At 34.3% G+C, this 24,968-nt stretch overlaps 1 protein-coding gene across 1 annotated transcript in view; it reads left to right on the top strand.

Annotated features, from left to right (window-relative positions):
* Positions 1 to 24,968, top strand: part of slgA (proline dehydrogenase slgA) — a 33,910-nt gene that overhangs the window by 6,104 nt on the left and 2,838 nt on the right. The window contains exons 2-9 of the mRNA XM_089708837.1: positions 12,457 to 12,578; positions 13,884 to 13,970; positions 17,789 to 17,970; positions 18,889 to 18,953; positions 20,398 to 20,576; positions 22,037 to 22,211; positions 23,660 to 23,764; positions 24,537 to 24,674. Coding sequence (XP_089564963.1) covers positions 12,457 to 12,578; positions 13,884 to 13,970; positions 17,789 to 17,970; positions 18,889 to 18,953; positions 20,398 to 20,576; positions 22,037 to 22,211; positions 23,660 to 23,764; positions 24,537 to 24,674 — 1,053 coding nt within the window. The remainder of the gene's footprint in view (positions 1 to 12,456; positions 12,579 to 13,883; positions 13,971 to 17,788; positions 17,971 to 18,888; positions 18,954 to 20,397; positions 20,577 to 22,036; positions 22,212 to 23,659; positions 23,765 to 24,536; positions 24,675 to 24,968) is intronic.

Below are 24,968 nucleotides of genomic sequence, written 5' to 3'. Positions count from 1 at the left end.
CTTCCGGATACTTACGAATCTATTAGAAATACAGGATAATGAAATATTATTTGTACGTCAATCCCTGATAATACGCGACAAGACGTAAACAAAATGTTTATTACAAAGCAGACATTAACTTGAACCAAGTCTAAACCAGCTGACAATGCAAATTAGATTCTATAAGAAATTCTGCCATCTGAATGATACCTTGTTCAAATTAATCAGCACGAAGGTTGGGTATGAAGAAACATTTATGGTATTACCACAAAACAATTTAAACACAGTCTAACTTTAAACCATGGATCTGTCACTATAATAATTGTCTATGTGAAATACGACAAAACCAGAAAAGAGAACCCGCGCTTAAAGTTAAACCCTGTCTAAAGTTTTTTGTGGTAAGACAGATAGTGAATATAATATCATTTGCCAAATTAGGATAAGTAGATTGCGAATTATGTAGCTACTAGAGGTCCGCCCCGGCTTCGCCCGTGGTACATATTTCGCAATAAAAGGTAGCCTATGTCCTTTCTCGGGTATCAAAATATCTCCATACCAAATTTCATGCCAATTGGTTCAGTAGTTTAGGCGTGATTAAGTAACAGACAGACAGACAGAGTTACTTTCGCATTTATTAACCGACTTCAAAAAAAGGAGGAGGTTATCAATTCGGCCGGTATGTTTTTTTTTTTTTTTTTTTTTTTATGTATGTACACCGATTACTCCGTGGTTTCTGAACCGATTTACGTGATTCTTTTTTTGTTCGATGCGGGATGGTGTCGAATTGGTCCCATAAAAATTTTATTCGGATAGGCCCAGTAGTTTTTATTTTATGAGCATTTTTGTCTGTATTTGTAAATGTTGCAAGTGCAAGTTTGAAGTCGGTTGTTTTTAACGCAGTTATTGACTTGTAATATTAGTATGGATTTGGAGGGAGCAAATTAAAGCCCCTTTTACATTGCCGCATCACGCATGCGGGTAAGTAGCTTGTGCAAATCATCATTACACTTTAATTGTTAATGTTATTCCATTATTATTAATCACATACAACCTTTCCTTAATAAAATAAATATTCTGCAAATATCCCGGTCATTTTATGATGCACTTAATATTTATGACGTGAATATCTGCGGTTTTGAGCGTATGACGACTTGATAGATAGTATATATTGATGCGATTATGGCAGAAAGCTGAGTCAAGACCCTTTTCTGGAAATGCAGTGCACACACAGTACCAGATTCTCAACAAACATGGCGTCTAATTTATGTCTAATTTTATTATGAATCGTACTTTCTTTCTTCTTCTATTTTGTGTTTTCTTCTTGTGTGTGTACCTTTATCTAGAAATAAATGTTTCTTCTTTCTTCTTTCTTTCTTCTTCTATATATTGCCATAAAGGAAAACTAAGTTAAACTATTACGATAAAATACTTTTTCATTAAATATTTGTTTTTATAGCTTTTTCCATTGTTTCATTAAAATTTAAAAGACTTATTCATTCGTTTTACATCCTTGAATAATTTATTTTTAAATTTAACTTTACGGACATTTTAAAATTAACTTTTTATGTTAATCTATTGTCGCTTTCATTTAATTATGTTTATTTAAATTTTAAAACCTTGGTGATTGTGAAGCAAGGTTTTATTCATGAATTAACTGCTATTGTCATTATAATTGTAATCTTATTTGTCTAGAGATGAACGCGTTGGCTAGACACTTAATTTTTCATATTTGTTTATGGTGATTTGTAGTGGTTTCTAATGCCTTCATTATACAGTGCAAGTTGCAACCTCGATATAACAAATCTGAAGGGAACAAATAAATATTCGTTATATCAAGTAATTCGTTGAACTGAGGTTCGTTATGTTGAGGTTAGGTTGGTCTAAAATTCGTTATAAAGAGGTCTTTTACGTTTCTGATCCATTTCAACATGAATTTTTAACAATAGTGACGAGCAGCAGTGTTTACATTACTTTCCAATTTAAATTAAACAAAAAATGATCGTTTTACGAGCAAAAGCATGTCGAAACCTGTCGCGACATGAATCACATACTATGAGATTAAGAATCATTACATTGGTTGGAACTTTATATAAAGGTTTTGGGTTGACGAAATTCGTTAATTAGAGGTATTTATACTTTTCTTGATAGTTAAAAATTCGTTATAAAGAGGTTGTTCGCAAAAAATGTTCGTAATGTAAAGGGATATTTTGTATTGAATCTTATGGACAATTCAAGGGGATTACGAAAAATTTGTTAAATCGAGGAAATCGTTATATTGAGGTACGTTATATTAAGGTTGCACGGGATATTCATATTTCATACTTAATGTATGGGAGGGTTTAAAGATAATTTTTTTGATATTTCTCGATTTATTATTAAAAATTTATTACGGCCATTTTACTCATTAGGTTAAGTAGGTACTTTCGATATCAGTTTAAAGTTTTTTGTTATCTGTAATACTTACGGAAAAATCGCCTGTGCACACTTAACGATTACACCCTGTATATGATATTAATTCGCACATTTTTCGTTCATTCAACCAAAATGTTCAATCAATTTTGCGATACCTATCAGAGAACGTGAGATAAGCATGACATGCACGCGAGCGAAGCGTGAGCGGAGAGCTAGTATCTAAACAAATTGTAAAAAAAAGTCTAACGCATCAAAGGCAAATACCAAATAATACATTTACAAGATTTTTATTGTACCCAAATTAGAAGAGATAAAAATAATCTTCGTATGCGTTTGAACTGGGCTGCCTAAAACTGGATTTTTCAGTTGATTTCAATTTTGATAAGGTCACATTATATGCCTTGTAAGCGGTTTTTCTTTAAGAGCGCATATTCTATTTAACGCAAGTCAAAAACTCCGCGATCTATTACGATAGATCGCGGCTTGCGCTATCCTTTTACTATGAACAGCATAGGTCCGCAGGAGAGCGCCGAGCAACATGTCCTCTCTCTGGAAAGGCTCGCTGCCGACTGATTTTAATCGGGTCGCGCGCAGTGTTTTATAGTACTTTAAAAAAAATTGTAGAAAAATAATAGAGGTACCTTAGTTGATTTTTTAAATTTTATCTTATAAGTAAGACATTCTTTTATTGCAATATGTATAAATTATATTCAATAAAGTCAAATATCTTGGTGAAAATAATAATTTTGTCGACTATAATTTCTAAAAAAATTCACATTGTTCGGATTTTAATTTCGTAAGTTAGGAGTCCAAAATAAAAAAATCTTTTAACTAACTATTTTAATAAGGATTTTTGCAGTTAGTTAAAAATAATTGTGTGTTAGATCTGTCAGCAATTTCAGATATTTTTAGCTTCGAAATTGACACTAAAAGTGAAATCAAGTAATCATCGGATCAGTTATCTTGATGGTATTCAGAAATACTGTATTAATTGAAAAAAACTCTTAACTAACTACATAGACAATAAAATTTCCTAAAATTATTAGTAATTCATATGTTTGTAAGATAAGTGGTTGATGGACAATCTGGTTTGAAAAATCACATATTTGAGCCAAACAGCGCACGGACCGCGTACACAGCCTTAACGAGTATTTTCCGTAATATTCGGTCCTTATCCCTTGGCCAAATTTCTAAAGTAGGTGTCCATTAAATTGATTACATGTTTAAAACAATGTATAAAAAGACGAAAATTAATAAACCGATTCAGCTGAAATTTGTGAAATAGATAGATCATGCCTTGAAAAAGCGTTTTGATATAGCTAGGTGCCACAGCAACACCTTGTACGAGTATAGAATATATTCTTATATATAAAAATGAATCGCAAAATGTGTTGGTAAGCGCATAACTCGAGAACGGCTGAACCGATTTCGATAATTCTTTTTTTATTATATTCCTTGAAGTACGAGGATGGTTTTTATGTAGAGAAAACGTAAATATGTACCACGGGCGAAGCCGGGGCGGACCGCTAGTTTATTATATAAATGCTCTTTGCAAAGTTTTTTGTTCCCCATAGCGGTTTAGTGACCCCTTGATCTAGTTCGATTTAGTTTTTGTTAGCAGAAACCGGAGTGGCCGGCGGTTAACGCCTGGTTAAATATAACTGTAGTTTATTAATTTGTTTTATACGACCTATTTTAATTTGCGACGAAATAAATCTTTTAAATTGAAACTTAATATAAAAAAATTTATTACAAGTGTCCTCTCATAGCATGAAATGACAAAGAAAACAAGTAGTCTGCGATGAAAAATCGATGTAAACATACACTAGATCTGTATCTTTCTATAGAAACTGTTTTACGTCCCAAATATGAAATGATGTATTATCAAGTTGATTCATAAATTGACATTTTCGCGAATATGAATGTCTCATCATGATCGTGCATTGAAATAAGAAAACAAAAAAGAGGGTAGATGCGAATCGTTACAGTAAGAACGTAGAAGCTCGATCAGTTTTAGTAGTATAGATTTAATAAATCTGACTGTATGGGAATGTGGGAGGATTGTAAATCTGACTTTGTACTACATATAAATCTAGACTATAGGTACACATAAAATACTGTAATGATATTTATGTTACCCGATTTTAGTTTTTATCATGAAGGCGATCGAATGCCTTGAAAAATTTTGCTCTGAATATTTTATCTTAGTTTATTGCTTTGTTATTGGATAGAATATGTGTGAGTCTGTGGAATCGTACGAAACGGATTGACCGTTTTCGATGAGATTTTTATTTATTTAAATTAAGCCAGTTTCCTTGTTTTCTTGTCCCTACTTAACTGGTACTATATTGTATCAGTATTTTTCCTTAACTTCACATTAGTATTAACTATTAAACTTGCCTTACATTAGACATTTCTGGCGTATGTGATTAGTGATTAGACTCTATTAATTGCCGCACGCGTGCCAGTATATTTTTTAGGTCGGTGGAAAGTCGGGACATTTTTAATTACATTTTAAATTGAATTTACTCGTATAATTAACTCAATCAATTATTTTTCCTATGCTATCTATATGTAAATAATGCTATATAACAAGTTACACGCAGTGTGTAGATAAAATTACCCCCCATTGAATACTTACAATGTGTTTTTGTAATAGATAACAATAATTACACATGCAGCGTATCGATACGTAATTATAATTAACTATACGAATAAGAAATTACTTTTGCTTTCATATTACCTACGTATGCGTCATGCTGGCCCACGCTGTGCCAATGCCTGGCCGACCGTGGGCCAACCCGCGTCACTATGATGCTCTTATGTAACCGGGAGGCGTGCCCTTCAGAGGTTTTGACGTCGTGATTAGATTAGTTCGTTTAGATTTATGTTCCTGTACCCACAGGTACAGGAACAATTGTAAACAAATTGTTAGTAAACAAATTGTTTCAAAACACATTTTGAAACAATTTGTTTACTGTATGATGAATGGGATTTGATAACTTCCATTTGGAAAAACTTCTTTCGATGTAGAAAATTCAGTAGGTACCTACTGCTCTTCATTTGAAAATTTATGGTATGTTCTTTTAGTAATTTAGATAAATACGGAATATGTAATCGACTTATATTAAAGGTGTACCTATATCTTACCTATGTATGCATAAATATATTTTAAAACCATGAATATTATATACCGAACGATGTATTTTTTAAAACAGGGCTTTTGTTTTAAATATTTAATTTTAATAGAAAATATCGATCATTGATCTCAATCTATCTGATTTTATCGTATTGGTTTTATTATACTCTTATCTATATTGGTTATTGAATTTCTTGGTGACGGTTTGGTCGCTTTGAGAATCGATATAATTAACCAGCTTACTAATCTATAGATTGCCCTAGGTCTGAGGCCAAAGCAAATATCGCGTCTAGACTTCGATAGGAAAGAATAGATAAATTAGGTATATTTCATTTCAATATTGATTTTATGAGATCTAAGCAAAATTTGATAACATTTCTTCAACAAAATTGGATTCATTATTTTGACCTGTATAATTATGTCAATAAAGAATTTTATTATTTTTTTTATTTTATTTCTCTGAAGTATTGATGTTTATTCTCGTTATGATCTATCGATTGATAAATTTCTTCCAAATTTGGTCACACTGGAATATATATGTTAAGTTATTTTCTAGTGTGACTGGAATTAAAAATATAACCAAACTAATACCACAGTATTACCATATTTCCTACAGTAGTGCGACGAATGTACTTGTGCAGAGAAACGGAGGGGAACTTGCGGGGGTCGGGCGACGCGGGCCGCGTAAAGCAAACACGCTTAGTTTGCTTTACCTAGCGCGAAAGGATGACGCAGTCGTATTTTTTGTGTAATAATTTTATTATACATAGGTACTTACATATTCTATTATGGCGTGCACAAACTGTTCCGTTTACGGATGTAAATCTACATTGAAATCCCAGAAGGAAACAATATTTCAGAAAGATTGTATTACCTAATTGTATCTGTTGAATTAAAATCAAAGCTATATATATGTTGTCCTCATTATTTTCTAATCAGATTGTACATCCCAATGCGAATGCATTACTTAGTTAAATGTTATAAATTATGATATACAATTAAGAACATCCAAAAATAAAGTGTCCACGTAAATAATATTTAGCAGTGCAATATCTATAATTATATATTTATGAACATTACATCAGATTTAATAATCGCAATTATTTTGAATGTACATATGAATAAATGATTTCATCATAATATTAATAATCACAATTGTTTTATTTCCCATTTGTTGCAACCCTAGCGTATTTTCGTGTGGCAGCGTAAGTACCTACGCTGGCGGCGGCATCGCGCGACAATAAAGGCGATTCCTTACTGTAGGAAATAATATTGTAATACTGTGCTAATACATTGTTTCATTGAGATACACCTTTAAAATTTAAATATGTACATAATGATCATGTTTCTCAGTCGATGACATACTCCATATTTTATCTTAATTACGCAAAGATCATACGAAAATAGTAAGTAAATAAATAATTGAATCACGAGGATAAAAAACCTGCCACAACATTACCGAAATAAAATCATCTATAGATTTTATCAAAAAATCTGTTTCCGAAACTATTCCGGGGCTTATCTTAGATAAGGAAATGCAGACATCTCCTGATAGCAGACGATAGCGAGAGAAAATTCCATTCAGGAGAATTTTCTTTTGGAAAAAGTAAGAGTTATCTAAATTCTTTTAACAGATTGTGACGGAGCGATTATTTTGGTACCGAATATATATATATTACTAGCGGTCCGCCCCGGCTTCGCCCGTGGTACATATGAAAAATAGATGTTGGCCGATTCTCAGACTTACCCGATATGCACAGAAAATTTCATGAGAATCGGTCCACCCGTTTCGGAGGAGTATGCAGACTAACATTGTGACACGAGAATTTTATATATATAAGAAGATATAGGTTGATACGGAGATTGGATCAAATCAAAAAGGCTTGTAAATTATATTAAGAAGTATATGTATATGATAAAAATAACTTTCGTTTTTGATAAGAATTGGCCATATCATCTGCATCGGTATATCATCACTTAAATATTATAAATATTTAAACAGTAATTTATAAAGACGGATGAATGTTTAATCGAATCTAATTACATAATACAAGTAACTAGCTTACCGCCCGCGGCTTCGTCCGCTTTGTCTTAAATCTAATAAATGATATATACTAAAACCTTCCTCTTGAATCACTTTTATCTATTAAAAAAAACCGCATCAAAATCCGTTGCGTAGTTTTAAAGATTTAAGCATACAAAGGGACATAGGGAAATAGGGACAGAGAAAGCGACTTTGTTTTATAATATAGCTATGTAGTGATAGGACTTTAGTAAGCTAGTGTGATAACGATTAAATTTATCACCAATTAGTGGTAGCTGCCCTTGCTAATGTAATTCACGTAATTGTAATTGCTTGTACACTACAATTAGGAGGATTGTAGTTAAGACTAACTATCTTTGTAATGTATACTTCTTACTATACTTAATTAATTTTATAAAGGTGGTTGTATGTTTGTATCTTTTTCACGAAAATATAGACGACCGCATGTATAAAAAAATAATTTGGAAAATCCAAAAGTGCACGCCTCATAATTTTTTTTTAATAAATATTTATTAATTATTATTTTTGTTTATTTAATAACAATTAAACCACATCGAATCAGACCCTAAAAAATGAAAGGGTTCTATTCCTGAGCATACTCAAGCGTAAGAGAAAAAAAAAGACTCGATTAGTAAAGTATTTCGGTCGCTATCGTGTTAACAAGAAAAAGGATCCGCACATACAGACACACGGACGTCCAAGACAGAACTTTTTTAAACTGTTTTTTAACTAGTTTAAATAACAAAAATGACATCAAAAATATCATGAACGTTAAAAATAGTGTTTTTTCTTAATATGTGTGTGTATGTATTATCTTACAAGTGCAATGTATGATACATAAAGACATTTTAAGTTTGAAAAATCAGATGTTTTGCGCGAAGTGACAGTAGTACCCACCTCAACGCTTCGCTTATGAGGCGTGCAATATTGTACAAAGATGAGAGATAGATTGGAGTCTTGATTAGCTAAACACTTTTAGCTGGGCTATCATGACTGAAACCAGATCTGATCTGCAGCTAGTGTTACAATAAATTGCTTGGTGCTTTTTGAATGGTTGATTATCTCAAGATAATCAACTTCGGACGATTTTAATATAACGCAAACGTCCTAGTTTAGTAAGTTATTTAACCATGTTATCACATTTAGGACTGAAAAAGCAAAGTAATGGACAATATAGTTTTAATCGCCATTAAAATAAATTAAATTGGTTTCAATATGCACGTCATAAAATTACAATTCAGTTTGTTTTTGCAAATTCAAATTAAACAACGAAGGATATTTGCTTCATTTCTTGAAACCTACAGTATTAAGTACTAATTCTACCTGGGTGGTTTGTATTTATGGTTAGGTTACATTGAATATTCGATTCGTTCCTATTAATTTGTATACGGAACCATAAATAGGTATACTATCAACTTCCTTTCCTTCCAAAAAAGATTGAATGGGCATTTACATTACCAAAACCTTTCGGCAGAACTCAGGCGTGATTTAATTATTTAACTTCTCTTGCTGTAAATCGTCAGAATCGTCATCACATGTGTAAATAGAAAAGTCACTTATGTAAACATAAGTTTGCTCTAAATAAAAACGTTAATTTCCACAGTAAATATGATCTCGATAATCCCAAGTGGAAAAAACCTATTAGCACTACGAAATAAATCCACTCAAGTGGTTTGATGCGGTCCGTAACTAGTTTTTTATTGTAAAAATCACGAGATTGCGAAAAAACTGAACATAGCTGATGTAAACGGTCGCTAACTCGACAGACATGCTTCAGACTGGGATAGGGTTGTCAACAGCGAGTATTAAGGTTCTTGTTACTAAGTTGTCATATTGATGAGGACAATGGCATTTGCATATTATCGAAAGCATAGATATTGATGATTTTTTTATTAGTAATTGTATGTATGGTTTTAATCGTATCGTCTGTGATAAGGATTCTTTCGGGTAGGCTTTTATAAGTTTTTGGCCATACGTAATATTATTTTCTATAATTAAATTTAAAATATAATTCATATTAAAATTCAATTCATAATGTTTAGGTGAGCATAATTAAAAAATAATGGTCATTATTAACTTTAAAACGGCGTAATTGGCAACCCTGGCAGTCGTCTTTGACGTAACCTCGAATTTTCAATGTCACTACAAACAATTAATTACCATCTTTAGCAAGATCTAGAATTTTAAATATCCTATAAACTTTTTTTGAGAAAATTCTCGTTTTTTTAGTAATTTATCATCCCTACTAATATTATAACTGCGAAAGTAACTCTGTCTGTCTGTTACGCTTTCCCGCTTAAACCTCTCAACCGATTTTGATGAAATTTGGCATAGACAATCTTTAGACCCTGAGAAAGAACGTAGGCTACCTTTTATCAAAACACCACGCGGGCGAAGCCCAATAAATGATGGACATGGAATATTTCATATTGTATTTTAAAAGCTGTTAGCAGTCAGAATGATGACAATGCAAATTATATACAAAGTTTGTTGTGATCTTTTTTACTCTTTTACATAAAGTGGCTCATAGAATTTTGATGAAATTTAGCGCAGAAAGAGATAGATATATCCTAGATGATTAAATGGCGTAAGTCACAGACATAGATAGACTACGCAAGTACCGCGATCTGTATGAAAACCAAGCGTGTCATATTTTTTGTACTGACCTTGAAGCGTTATGACGTCACGAGCGCTTTTTAGTGATGGTAATTTCATTTTACGCTAAATCGATTAGGACGCCACTCGCGCGGCGATTCTAGTATCGTCCTATCCCATCGAAGTAAATCGAAAGAAATCAGATCAAACTAGATCTATTTCTAAGAGGTAGTCAAATAAATGAATCGTAATCGATTACTAAATCGATTCAAGACAGAAAAATGATAATTACCATAGACAGAGGAATGATAAAATAAAGTTATAAACCTTTTAATCTTCTAACAAGTAAACTAATGTGTTTTAGCTTTTTCTTACATATGCCCATTGAGTTACCATGTACTACGTACTAGAGAGGCCATCGAAAGAAAGTAATGAAACTGTCAATCAATCAATCTTTATGTCCCGTTGCATCGATCCATTTTTCTTTTATGTTCGGGTTACTTGGAAAACTGAAAAAACAAACATAGTCTAAACAATAAGGAGTTTTCTTAAAAAACTCCCAAGATGACACTTTAACTAATGGCGTCCATGTCATAATATTTATTTTTAGTACCTTTGTATTAAAATACTTAAAAGTTCTAGGTCAAGTCGTATTAAATGACAAAAAAAATCTATGCCTTTTTTTTCTGAAAAATTGCTCCTTCAAATTATCATTTTTCTGTTCGATTATAAAATCGATTAGAATCGAGAACTGTTGCATCAAATGAACATCACTAACCACAAAATTGGACAGAAAAATGAGAACAGAAAAATGAGAAGACGCTATTCATTGCTTGTTATCATACAACGCGATCTTTACCGTGCCAAGTAAAAGCCGCAATGTATTCCGAATCATTTCGTATGATTTGGTATCCGTGTTTGTCACGATCGTTTTCCACAGATATTCTTTATTTGATTTTAAAATAAATAGTGCATATTCTGATTAGAAAATTACTTACCGGTGGAAGGAAACATCTCTGCTAACTCGGCCACTCACAGCTGTGGAGTTTCTACAGTTTATAACGGCGCAATTCGGCATTTTACTTTATTCAGCTTCACGTCTTTCCTTGGCGAACTGCGAGCGCGGACTGAGTGTAGGCCAGCGTCAACTAAGTTTCACAAACTTAGTTTGGACACGGGAAGTACATACACTCGCTTAGTCTATCTTGATACATGTCTGTGGCGTAAGTAATTGTTATTCTTCTCTGAAGTAAGTCTAATTTGAAAACAAGCGTAGGTACCCTCATTAAAAACTATCTAGGTACTATGTAGCATTGTATTACTTTAAAATTTGTACGATTGAAGCGGCAGACTGAAGCTTGTTTTTCAACATCATAAAATATTTAATAAAGCATTGAATAATTATGTACCTTCATATTAGGTTTTTTTAACTAAGTAGTAAGTAGTAACTTTTGATAATTACCTAACATTTAAAATATAACTTAGAAATACAACCGTAATTTTAATATACCTATATCTAAGTAAATAAAGTAAAAATATAAAGTTTAATATACTTAAATACGTAAATGTTTTATGTCCAGATAATTCTAGTTAAAAATAATTACTATACACATACAGTAGTAGATTTCTAACTTTTTGATAACAATCAGTTAATTATCACGGAAGCTAAATTTATCATTTTGCAAATTATGTTATTTTATTTAGCATAAGTTTTTTTTTAGTAATTCCGCCTCACCATGCTTGCTGAAAGATTTTAGAATTATTTTTTTTTGTGGAAGATTCGAATTCCAAAAGTTTAAATCCTTTGGACAACTGTCTTTTCTAAATAAATAATACACGCCAAAGTATAACATTGACTTTAATAAAGGAGGAGGTTCTCTGATACAAAAAAGACTCGTGTGGCAACTGGCACTCGGGGACTGCCGCGGTAAAGCTATTGCATGCTATGCCTTCAAGCCACACCCCCGCGCCCGTCCCTTTGGGGAGCGTGAGGTTTTTTCGTTACGGAATTTCTGGATTCGGTCCCCGCGCTCAAGGCCCGTTCTCATTGTCTGAGGTCTTACCATGATGTATGAGTTTCTTTTTAATACTTTGAGTACTTTGTGATAACTCAGGCCCCGGAACCACAGACACAATAGAAAATCTATTGTGTCGTGGACCGATCGGGCCGTTCGGGGCTCAATGGGTTAGTTCAGTCCAACAATCCATCCAGTTTATAATATTAGGTACTTAATACTTTTTTACTATTAACTCTATTTAGTATTGATAAACTCTAATTTGTATACAGTTGATGAAGAGGCTGCGCCAGCTGGTCGGGCAGCGGATGTTCGAAGCCATCATGAAGGCGACCTTCTACGGGCAGTTCGTGGCTGGCGAGGACCAGAACAAGATCAGGCCTACCATTGAGAGGTGAGTCGCATCATTATGTGTTTAGTAAAATAAAATGCGATACAACTAAAATAGGAACGGTAATGACCTTTTGTGTGTCAAATGTCACATGTCATGTAAAAATAAAATGTATGCGTGGCTAGAGTACACACGTAAGAAGTGAAACTTCTTTATGACCTTAAAAATGTCACGAGTATGGCGAAACGCAAAAATGTCACGCGTACGGCGTAACGCAAAAATATTTTTGTCCAACCCCGATAAAGAAGTTTCACTTCAAAAAGTTTTAAGAAATTACTCGGAAATTTTTCTTTTTGCATATTAATAACGTTTATTATATTTTTCCTGGCTTGAATCAAATTTGAATAAAAGCGTGATGGCTTTACTAACTTACAAAATTTCAAAGATTTTTACATATTTGATGCAAAACCTAATCTCCCTAGACTTTGTTGACGTGTGTATATCTGGTTAGTTTAATGAGCTTAGCAGATATCTTCGTATTTAACATATTTATAAACATACAGACATACGTACAACATGCGATTATCCACTGTATTGTATTTATTGTCAACAAGGGTTGAATCTAAAACCATCACAAACGGGATAAAAAAACATGTTTGTTGTAAAGATGTAGTTTTCTAAAGCAATTTTATAAATCAGTTGAGGTATTTGTTAGTTACCCTCATTATAACAAAAATGTTCTTTCTGGCGTCACGCGAAAACCACTGGAGCGGTTTTGATGAGATTTTAGAAGTGTGTAGCGATTCAGTTTATTAATAAGAATGACTTGACAAATACACTATTGACGTATGAAAGTTAATTACAGTGAATAATTGTAACATTTGCTGTACTTCTTCCTCAAAATGACGCATATCCTCATTTTTTTTAATTCATAGTAATGTTGAAATTATATCGTAAGTATTTCTATAAAAAATTTATAATATAAAGATATGAGTCAAGGGTATGCTTTAATAATTAATATCATGTTCTTCATTGTGTTTCTACAAAAAAATACGGAAACGCGTAATTGCTACCGCAGAAAGCTTGTCTTTTTAAATATAGGAAAAAGAAAATTTTGAATAAACACTGAACATTGTAATAGTTAATTTTATTCATCACTAGTAGTACGCCCCGGCTTCGCCCGTGGTACATATTTAGTATCCTATGCCCTTCTTCTGGCTCTAAACTACCTCTCTGCCAATTTTCAAATAAATCGGTTCAGCCGTTCTTGAGTTATATAACTAACACGACTTTCTTTTATATTGTATATAGATGATATATGTATAAGTATGGTCTTTTTTCATATAAAATTTCGTATGTATTCCACAGATTGCGCTCATTTGGCGTCAAATCAATCCTGGATTACTCCGTGGAGGAGGACCTCTCGCAGGAGGAGGCTGAGAAGCGCGAAGTCAGGTAATTTTACATAATTTTACTTGGTGTTTTGAAATATTTAATACTGGCTGTGCCCCGGGGTTTTACCCGCAGTGCTCCGCTCCTGTTGGTCTTAGCGAAGATTTTTTTTAATTTCAGAATTTTTCAAATTCCATTAGATCCCGAGATAACTTCGTACCACTTATAAATGATATTACTTAGATACGATATAATTTTCATTCATTCCATTATTATCAATCAAAATTACCAAAATTAAATCCTAAATGTTACAAATTTATAATTTTTATTTTAGACTTCCTGAAATTTCACTCGCTTTTAAATAAGTATTGAAAAACTATTTTTTGATGCAACCTCCTGTACTACATCATTTATCAAGCTCATCCAAATGGGACATAATTCGTTTTTACATCAAAAAAATCACAGAGGCTTCGTAAATGACGCTAATACACATTTGACACGAGCGACGACAAGGACAGCTATATCGTTACGTCGCACGTGCGAGCGGGACGGCCGGTGTATAGTTGGAATGATTTTTCCCATTGTTTCGAAGGCCTGTGTATTATAATGAAGTCGTGATTTTACGTAAAAAGGCTTCAGCCAACCTTGAGTGTCACGTGTGCAATCAATTAGAAATTACGAAAACTATTTTCAGCTCGTTAACGATATTACAATATTTGACATGTTTGTTTATGAATTAGGTGGGGTTTATGGGATATTTCATACATTTTCAGTAATGTGAAAATGTAGTGCCAGAGTAAGTACCGAAAGTAGGACTTCTCGTTTATTTTGAAAGTCCTCAACATTCTTACCAAACGGGGGCATTTGAATGAGTGGGAAAAGAACAATTCAAAAGGCCATAAACCGATTAGTTTTACTTCTTACATTAAGTATCTTAATCTATTAAAGGTATAGCTCAAATATCATCAGCAAGTACGTTATTAAAAAGGTAGATCCGTTGTTACTAGGTACGTCTTAGCAAATACGATTTATATTATAATTTTCTTCAGATTTGTAACTCAATGCTTCTAGGTCGATAAATCGATGATAACTTATTGGGTACAGATTACTACCTACATATTGTGGCAAATATTTACGGAAACTCGGCCAAATGTAACAGTTATGATGTTGCTAATATATACCGAAACAAGCCAAAATATTACAGTTGATATTCATTATTCACTGAAGCAGACAGACATTTTGTAGAATTGTCAACTATATATTTTTTTTAATTTTTCAGCGGCAGTTCAAGCTTGCGCTTGGCTGAAATGATCATGAAGGAGGCTAGAAGTATCCAAGAACTGCTTATAGCCGGGTTTTTATGTTTTGCTTTTTTTTGTTCGTACTTCGTGTCGGAAAATTAGTTAGCTCTGGTATTAGACTACTCTGTAACTTGATATTGGTATGCGTTTTTTTTGGGTAATACTTGAAATTGAAATGGAACTTGGGTAACCAGTAATCGATTTTGATTTGAATGTAGTTTTGGACCTTAGAGGTGAAGGGTAGGGGGATGTAGTGTAGTGTAGATCGTGTAAAGAGGGTCTTTGTTTTGATATTCAATAAATGAGGGATAAAGCTAAAAATTACATGCATTGGTTGGGGGGATAATAACTATAACATTTTTCTCGGAAAAATACTAGGTACATAATTCGTGAAAAATGGATACGACAGCTCCTGGTTTATGCGGTAGGAAAGCCTCGAGTCTAATTAAAAACAGCAAAGCAAATATATAGACGTAAACACGGATTTTTGATAAAACTCCCATAAGCAAACAGTTACTCACCGTGACTTGAGATAAAAGCAAAATCATTTCCGACACTCTCGAGGCCAGAATTTGGTCACATATTGGCTTCGCTCCCGCGGTATGTGCGTTCAGTTTTTACTTATTACACAACAGTGAAATAATAATAATAACACCAACCACGTGGTTCTGTGGGATGCCAAAACTTTCGTTATCTACCATCTGATGTATATTTTGAGGATGATTTATGTGACGGTTGTATATCGTCATATTTGATTAGTCATGGTAGAGTCTTATTCCGCCCACAGCCTTGGTGCATAATATAATCTTTGTGAGGTGGAAAATTGATTTTTTGAAGCACTATTAAAGGAGGTGCATTAAATAATAATAAATTAGGAAAAGTCCCTAAATAGATTGATTGATTATAAACGAGTAGGTCGTTTATGTACAGCTTCTATATAATTGGTATTGGGGTCGAAGTAACGCTAGAGCTTACATAAAGCGTTCATACCGTGTTCTATTTTACCTAATGGTTGCTAAGAAATTTTCTGGTTGCGAGGCAATAGTATAGTAAAATAGGTTAGTCTGGGTACATAACTGAAAGGAGGCTAAATAAAACTTCTGCAAATGGAAACTGGATGTTGCCAATGTCTAGTGAAAAGGCACAAAGTAACGGGGATGCCCTTTTTCTAGTAAAATAAAGATTTATAAACAATAATTTAAAAATTATCTCCACTAAATCACGAACGTGACATAAATCTACTATTGAGAAGCGCTTGGTAACTGCAAACAAAAGAACACGACACGAGTCCTTGGCTGAAAATCATTTCATTTCATCGTTTGTTACGTAAAAATTTTACGGACTTTGAGCCAATTGCTTTAAAAATAATATGGGGGCGTGTCCGAGACCGCGTGATTTTGACTTGCTCGTAAAATTGGTAATTGTACACGTAAAAGACTTACTTCTGGTCATGTTATGTGCGATAAACGGTCTTATAAAGTTGTCATCTTGGTTTTTTTTTTAGGAAAGTAAAATGTTTGAATTGATTATGTTGATTTCATTCTGTAGTGCAAGGTACGAACTATGTTATTCGTAAAAGCAGGCTGGAAAGTGTTTCGGGATGGTATACATTAGTCATATTATCAAGGCTTGAAACATTTCAAAGTTCGATTGAGTAAGTTAAGATGCAATTAGTGTCGAAGTTCAAAGTTCCTTTAAAACATATTCTTACAAGAATTATAAAAATGAAACGAAAACAATTATAATTAACACTATTTGTGTTGGATAGTAACTCATAAGAATGGAATATTTAAAAATGTGTTTGAGCTGCGATCTGAGACGACAGATGAGAGACGTTCTGATGATGTAAAAGTATTTACACACCTTCACAAATACCACCCACTCTGTTCGTCTATAACTCTATAGAGTATACGTGTATTAATAATATTGTAGTAAAAAATTATGACGTTGTTAAAAAATTTGTACGTAGGTACTTATTTCATACATTTTAGTAAATTAATCTACGCGACGGTTTGCAATTTCCTATAATGTGTATCCTTGCGCGTGTGTGTTCGTCCGTCCGACTACACAGTCGGACACACACACGTGTGTGCTCGCCCGTCCGTCTAATCCCACTTATCCTGGTTTCTTAACTACATATATTTTATTACAAACTAGCTTTCCGCCTGCGGCTTGTGTGTGCTGTGGGATTTCCGGGATAAAACCTAGCCTGTGTTACTCGTGGATAATGTAGCTTTCGAATGGTGAATTTTTAAAATCGGTCCAGTAGTTTATGAGCCTATTCATTACAATCAAACAAACAAACAAACAAAGTTTTCCTCTTTATAATATTAGTGTAGATTTCATCCAAATCGGTGCTGTTATTAATTTGTTAAAGTGACACTGTCTATTTCTCACCTATAGTAGATTTCCCCAAAAATGATATCCTACCATCTCTAAACTATTTCCTAACAGAGTTTCAATGGACTACAGGCGCAGTATGAATTTCAAGCAATATGTCCTGTCTATCTCTCACCTATAGTAGATTTCCCCCAAAAAATGATATCCTTCCATCTCTAAACTATTTACTACTATTACCAGCGCCTCAGTGTCAGTATGCGGGGACCTTGCGGAAGAGGGCCAACTGCGCCAATACCACGTGGAGCAGCGCTTCGCTGACCGGCGCTACAAGGTGACCAGCGCCCGTACTTACTTCTACCTCAACGAGGCCGCCTGCGAGAAGAACATGGAGGCCTTCTTGAAGAGCATTGATGCTGTGGCTGGTGAGTATATAAATATTAGGGGTAGAATTATGTACTAGCCATATAATATTGTAAAAATGACACCTATATTATGTGTTAAGTGTAATCTGAATTTGATGGGGCATTTAGTGCAGGCGTTTTTAGGGTTTTAAAAATACCAGTGATGTATTATAAACAACTACACTTAAAAGCACCTATTTAAAGGTTGATAGAAAGGTTCGAGCACTGTTGGGTAAAACATTCATTGAAATTAAGACATTATTTCGTGTTCAACATTACTACATGTTCAAAGTGGATTGTATCGCTATTTAAAAAACTCTGCCTTATGAACTTGTAGGAAGAGTTTTGTTTCAGACAATTTTGAACATGATTGTGAGTCTAGTTGTTTATTGTGCGTTGCTAGGAAGGAAAGAAAAGAGACAGAAATCAAAATAAATCACTTTCACTCTCTTTTCAAATTAGCGAGTGATGCGATGTGAGCAGTTGTTGTATAAACAAATATGAAATAAACAATGGTCTATGCCTTTGTTTTGTAAACAAATATTTTTGTTATTACGTCCTCACACCAGCATTGCTAAAAATTTATCGAAAACGATTCAGCTGTAAAAACAACTACTTGTATATAATATTTCGCTTTCACATTAATTAAACTTGACAAGCGCCCGGCTTCGCCTGAGGTCCATGCACATGTAGTACTCAGGGATAATGTCCATATACAATGTTGAAAGAATTTTTTAAAGTGGTTCAGTAGTTTCTGAGATTAGAGTATTGATACAAAGAAACTCTTTAGCTTTTAGCACCTACCATATGTATATTACGCTTATAGCTTTTACCATATATTGATTGAAAGAAGTATATGTAATACTTAGTGAAACGAAAATTAATATAGATGGCACTTTATAATTTTACCATCCTCAATGAAACATAATATTATTTCAGCAATCACAAAGGGCACAGGGTTGATGGCGATAAAGTTGACCGCTCTCGGCAGACCACAATTACTTGTGAGTATACATTGATTTAATTAAATACTTATGTAACTATCTGTCGTTATAAAGCGAATGCGCAACTACGTGCATCAGCGTGTCTGCACCAAGAGTGTACGATATTCACCCTATTTTTGTTTCTGCGTTGTTTTTCCCAAAAACAATTTCAATTCATGCCATGGCATGCCTTTGAGTACTGCTTTTTTATTTTTGTAATTATTATTATGTTTTTAAATCCACCTTCTTTGTGCTTCAATAAATATATATTTTTACGACCCACACTTTGCACACCTGCAAAAATCGCAAAAGTAAATGTGTCATATTTAACAAAGTGTACATAGCGACAGACACGGGAATCAAAGTTGTTTTATATGTTGGGATTTGTGATTAAAAAAAATGTGTGCGTGTACAAGTGTACATACGTAAGAAGTGAAACTTCTTTATGGCCTTATTTTTCAAAAAATAATTTACTATATGCAACTTTACAGAAATACGCGTGGTAGGGATAAGAAAAAGATGGCGCGTAACGGAAAAATGTCAATGTTAGTGAACTTAGCAGATCATTTTTAGCAGATCAAAAAAAAATGTGAGTTCTTATCGCGTGCAGTTGAGTTCTACAGTTCCTGATACTTTTTAGAAATAGTTCTGGCGTTTTCACCTTAACAAACGACATTTGAAAAAACCCGACCTGGACCCGGCTTAACGTGATGCTAAGACGTAATGCTACGACGTGATGCTACGACGTGATGCTACGACGTGATGCTACGGCGTGATGCTACGCTGTGATGCTACGGCGTAATGCTACGGCATGTGTTACGGCGTGATGCTACGGCGTGATGCTACGGTGTGATGCTACGGCATGATGCTACGGCATGATGCTACGGCGTGATGCTACGGCGTGATGCTACGGCATGATGCTACGGCGTGATGCTACGGCGTAATGCTACGGCGCGATGCTACGGCATGATGCTACGGCATGATGCTACGGCATGAAGCTATGGCATGATGCTATGGCATGATACTACGGCGTGATGCTACGGCATGATGCTACGGCATGGTGCTACGGCGTGATGAAATATGACATAAATAAATTTTCTAGTGTTTCATTTTACGCGAGTATTTCTAAAAAGTATCAGGAACTGTAGAACTCAACTGCACGCGATAAGAACTCACATTTTTTTTTTGATCTACTAAAAATGATCTGCTACGGGAAGTTGGCAGATTATTTTTTCAAATGTCGTTTTTTAAGGTAAAAACGCCAGAACTATTTCTAAAAAGTATCAGGAACTGTAGAACTCAACTGCACGCGATAAGAACTCACATTTTTTTTTTGATCTGCTAAAAATGATCTGCTAAGTTCACTAACATAAAATGTCACGCGTAACGAAAAAATGTTACACTAAATTTTTTTCCAACCCCGATAAAGAAGATTCACTTCAATAAATTATATCTCACATTCTAGCTGCAACTATCCGAGGTGATAATGCGCGCACGCAACTACATGCAACAAATAGCAGGCGGTACGGGCAACGTGCTCACACACCACAAGACGATCGAGGACTTCCAGCGGTACCTGGGCGAGCACTCGTCCAAACCTGAGGTCCAGGACTTCATGAAAAAGATCACTTCGGATAAGGAGGGGTGAGTGTGGGGTATTCAAGGGTGCGTCGTGAAGTCAGGGGACATTTTAAAGTTAGGGTACATTGTAAAGTAAGGGTACATTTGAAGTTAGGGTACATTGTAAAGTAAGGGTACATTTGAAGTTAGGGTACATTGTAAATAAAGGTTACATTTGAAGTAAGGGTACATTGTGAAGTTATTGTGCACTGTAAAGTTAGGGGACACTGTAAACCCACGGAAACCAAACAAAAACACATTAAATAAAACTAGCATACACTTGGCTACACTATAACTCACACTTTACAATAATTATAGAAATCACTATTTACATAACACAAGAGCCCACTACAGTCAATTTATTATGTGTACATAATGTCTGATCAAAAAGATCTGATCAAATGTAATTAAGTTGATATCTCCTGCGAAATACTTGCTAGTATAAAAATTAAAGGCGATCATATTTTTAACAATAGTTGAATACGCATTAGAGGAATAAATTCATACAATTTCTCTGTATAATATGTTCTCACAAAACACTTTTAAACAAGGAAAGTTTATAAGAAAAAATCGTAGTTGTACATTAAAGTGGACCTTATTACCATTGTAATAGCGGTTATAATGTGTAGATAACGTGGCAATGTGTTGCAGCGTGCTGCACCTGTTCCCCTGGGACCGGTCAGTGATACTGCGTTCTTGTAAGACTTGACACTCGCTAGAATGTGCTAGAAACTACGCTAGACTTAAATAAGATACCATTATAGGCCTTAAAAACATTGTATTGCCAGACAGGGGTAGAAATAAATGTTTCGAAAGAGTCATAAGCACGGTGACAGTGTGAATATTTTCTATGTATGGATTATTATCATATAGGCTATGGTGGCTATGCCAGTTGCACAGTTATCATCCATAAGGATATTGTAGCAGCTATGGTAGATTTTTCACATGTTATTTTACACATATAGGCAAGTTTAATGCTCGGAGAACTTAATTAATAAACCAGTATTTATATAATGTTGTGTGGATAATCTAGAGGTTCATTCCTTTATAGAATTAAAAAAGTGCCGGTTTGTCACAAAAAATTAAAAGTTAAAAATTTTACAAACTTTTACGTTTGAAATTATTAACTAAGTAATATTTTTAAAGTGATCAATTTCTCATAATTTTTTATGTCCTTCCATGAGCTCGGTCAAAAAACACTTTAATTTCACGATTTTCACAAACATTTATTTTCACGATTCCAAATTCTTTACATTATCTATACTAATATTATAAAGAGGAAAGGTTTGTAATTATGTATGTATGTATGATTTTCACGCATAAACTACTGGACCGATTTTGATGAAATTTGGCACAGACAATCTTTAGACCCTGAGAAAGAACATAGGCTACCTTTTATTGCAAAATATGTATACCACGGGCGAAGCCGGGGCGGACCGCTAGTATTCTATACAATTTCTCAAACCGTTAATATCTCTCTCCAGAATAGTCCACCTGTTCCCGTGGTCGAACATCCTGGACAAGGACATGAACCTGTCGGACTCGTTCCGCGTGCCCGACCCGCAGACGGGGCAGATGCGGCGGCTCATCTCGCAGATCTCGCCCAAGGAGGAGGAGATGTTCCGCAATATGCTGCGCCGCCTCAATCATATTATACAGGTATGTTTATTATCATTAGTTTCTTGTTATATCAATAAAATAGTCCTAAGTTCTAACTGGTTGGTTATAAATAAATCTATAATATAAAAATGAATCGCAAAATGTGTTGCTAAGCGCATAACTCGAGAACGGGTGGACCGATTTCGATAATTATATATTATATATTATATTCCTATACATATATATAATTTTAAATAAATACTTATATAGATAATTAACACCCAGACACAGAGCAAACATCTATGTTCATCACACAAATATTAGCCCCGGGTGGGAATCGAACCCACGACCTCTGGCTTGGAAGCACAGTATTACCATTATTTCCTACAGTAAGGAATCGCCTTTGATGTCGCGCGATGCCGCCGCCAGCGTAGGTACTTACGCTGCCACACGAAAATACGCTAGGGTTGCAACAAATGGGAAATAAAACAATTGTGATTATTAATATTATGATGAAATCTTTATTCATATGTACATTCAAAATAATTGCGATTATTAAATCTGATGTAATTATTTGTTCATAAATATATAATTACAGATATTGCACTGCTAAATATTATTTACGTGGACACTTTATTTTTGGATGTTCTTATTTGTATATTATAACATTTAACTAAGTAATGCATTCGCATTGGGATGTACAATCTGATTAGAAAATAATGAGGACAACATATACATAGCTTTGATTTTAATTCAACAGATACAATTAATACAATCTTTCTGAAATATTGTTTCCTTCTGGGATTTCAATGTAGATTTACATCCGTAAACCGAACAGTTTGTGCGCGCCATAATAGAATATGTAAGTACCTATGTATAATAAAATTATTACACAAAAAATACGACTGCGTCATCCTTTCACGCTAGGTAAAGCAAACTAAGCGTGTTTGCTTTACGCGGCCCGCGTCGCCCGACCCCCGCCAGTTCCCCTCCGTTTCTCTGCACAAGTACATTCGTCGCACTACTGTAGGAAATAATGGTAATACTGTGCTTGGAAGGCAGGGCCACTAGCAACCAAACAGTCAGTCGTTTATGAAATCAATTATCAAATTAAAGAGCGTACGAGGAAAGAATATCAAAGTATGTGTGTATGGTTTATTAAAATACTCTATATTATTGAATATGTTATATTTTTTTTCTTGCTCTTAATTGCCTTTGTTTTTATCAATAATATTATTTTGTCCTTTTACATTAAGGGTTCACTGGTAGAGATTGCCGTGAGGCCGCCTGAAGCTAATTTTAAATTAATTTGTATTTATATGCTTATTCTTTATTTATTTATTTATGACACTTCATTGTACATATAACAGAAATTAATAATACATAAAATTGGAAAGTGTACAATAGGCGGCCTCATTGCTTAAAAGCAATCTCTTCCAGGCAACCATAAAAATAAAGGACATGTAAGACATTATTTTTGTTGTAATAAAGAATTTTCATTCAAACAGGTTGCAGCGGAAGCTGATGTGCGCATCATGATCGACGCGGAACAGACGTACTTCCAGCCGGCCATCTCCAGGATCTGCTTGGAGATGATGAGGCGGTATAATAAGGTATGGCATTTATTGAAGTGAAACTTCTTTATCGGGGGTGGACAAAAATTTTGTGTAACATTTTTGCGTTACGCCGTACGCGTGACATTTTTGCGTTACGCCGTACGCGTGACATTTTTGCGTTACGCCATACTCGTGACATTTTTAAGGTCATAAAGAAGTTTCACTACTTATGTGTGTACTCTAGTACACGCATACATTTTTTGATTATGCGGGTATTTGATAGGGCAATGTGTTAATTTGTTCGTGATGTAGGTCAAAACATGGTTGTTTCTAGGACACTTGGTTAAACCAAAAAGAAAACAGCATTGATAAAAGTTTAGAAGGAAGGAAGTTAAAAAACCTGTTGGTAAATAAATTTAACAGTTTCTTGGGTGTATTCAGAAAAAGCAGCAGTCGCTCAGCAAAACATGTTTATTAAAATAAGCAATTAGAAGCTCCGTTTTCATAGTTTAAACTTTCATCTATATATGTATTATGTATGTACCTGTTCATCATCATCATCATCTATATATTATGTATTTATTTACCTTGAAGATTTTAAGCTATTGCATAGCTTCTATCACGGGCCTTGAGCGCGGGGACCGAATCGAGAAATTCCTCAGAAAAAACCTCACGCTCCCCACTCCGACGGGCTCGGAGGTGTGGCTTGAAGGCATGCAATAGCTTTACCGCGGCAGTCCCCGAGTGACACACGTCTTTTTTATTGATTTAAGTTTTCTGCCTCTTCCATTAACAAAAATAAATTAATTACATTTTCATGTTTTAACAGGGAAGGTTCGTAGTATTCAACACTTACCAAACCTACTTAAAGAACACATACAATGAAATAGTGACGGACCTCGAGCAGGCCGAGCGGCAGGACTTCTACTGGGGCGCCAAGCTCGTGCGGGGCGCTTATATCGAACAGGTGAGGAAACAATGTGTAATTGTGTGTAAACCCGTCTGTGAAAGAAAAAGAAATATGTTTTTCGAGTATATGTATGTGTATGTATGTTTGGGACGCCCTATAGCCCAAACTGCTGGGAGGATTTTGACTTATGTGTAGGTGTAATCGTAATCAGCAGGTTTGTGGTAGTGATATGGGCTACTGTTTTTGTTTTCATAATCATAATGAAGAATAGAAAGTAAAAATTTGATTAAGTATTAAAAAAGAGCGTGTGTGCAGAGCAGAACGTGTTAACAGATTGATATCTGTTATTCC

This window comes from Colias philodice, chromosome 21 (assembly GCF_061535455.1).
Source record: "Colias philodice isolate Cphi_HAF_F1 chromosome 21, ilColPhil1 Martin Lab GWU primary, whole genome shotgun sequence".
In the NCBI taxonomy this organism is placed as follows: Eukaryota; Metazoa; Arthropoda; class Insecta; order Lepidoptera; family Pieridae; genus Colias; species Colias philodice.
The sequence above is the reverse complement of the archived record's forward strand: the minus strand, read 5'-3'. Positions and strand labels throughout refer to the sequence as shown.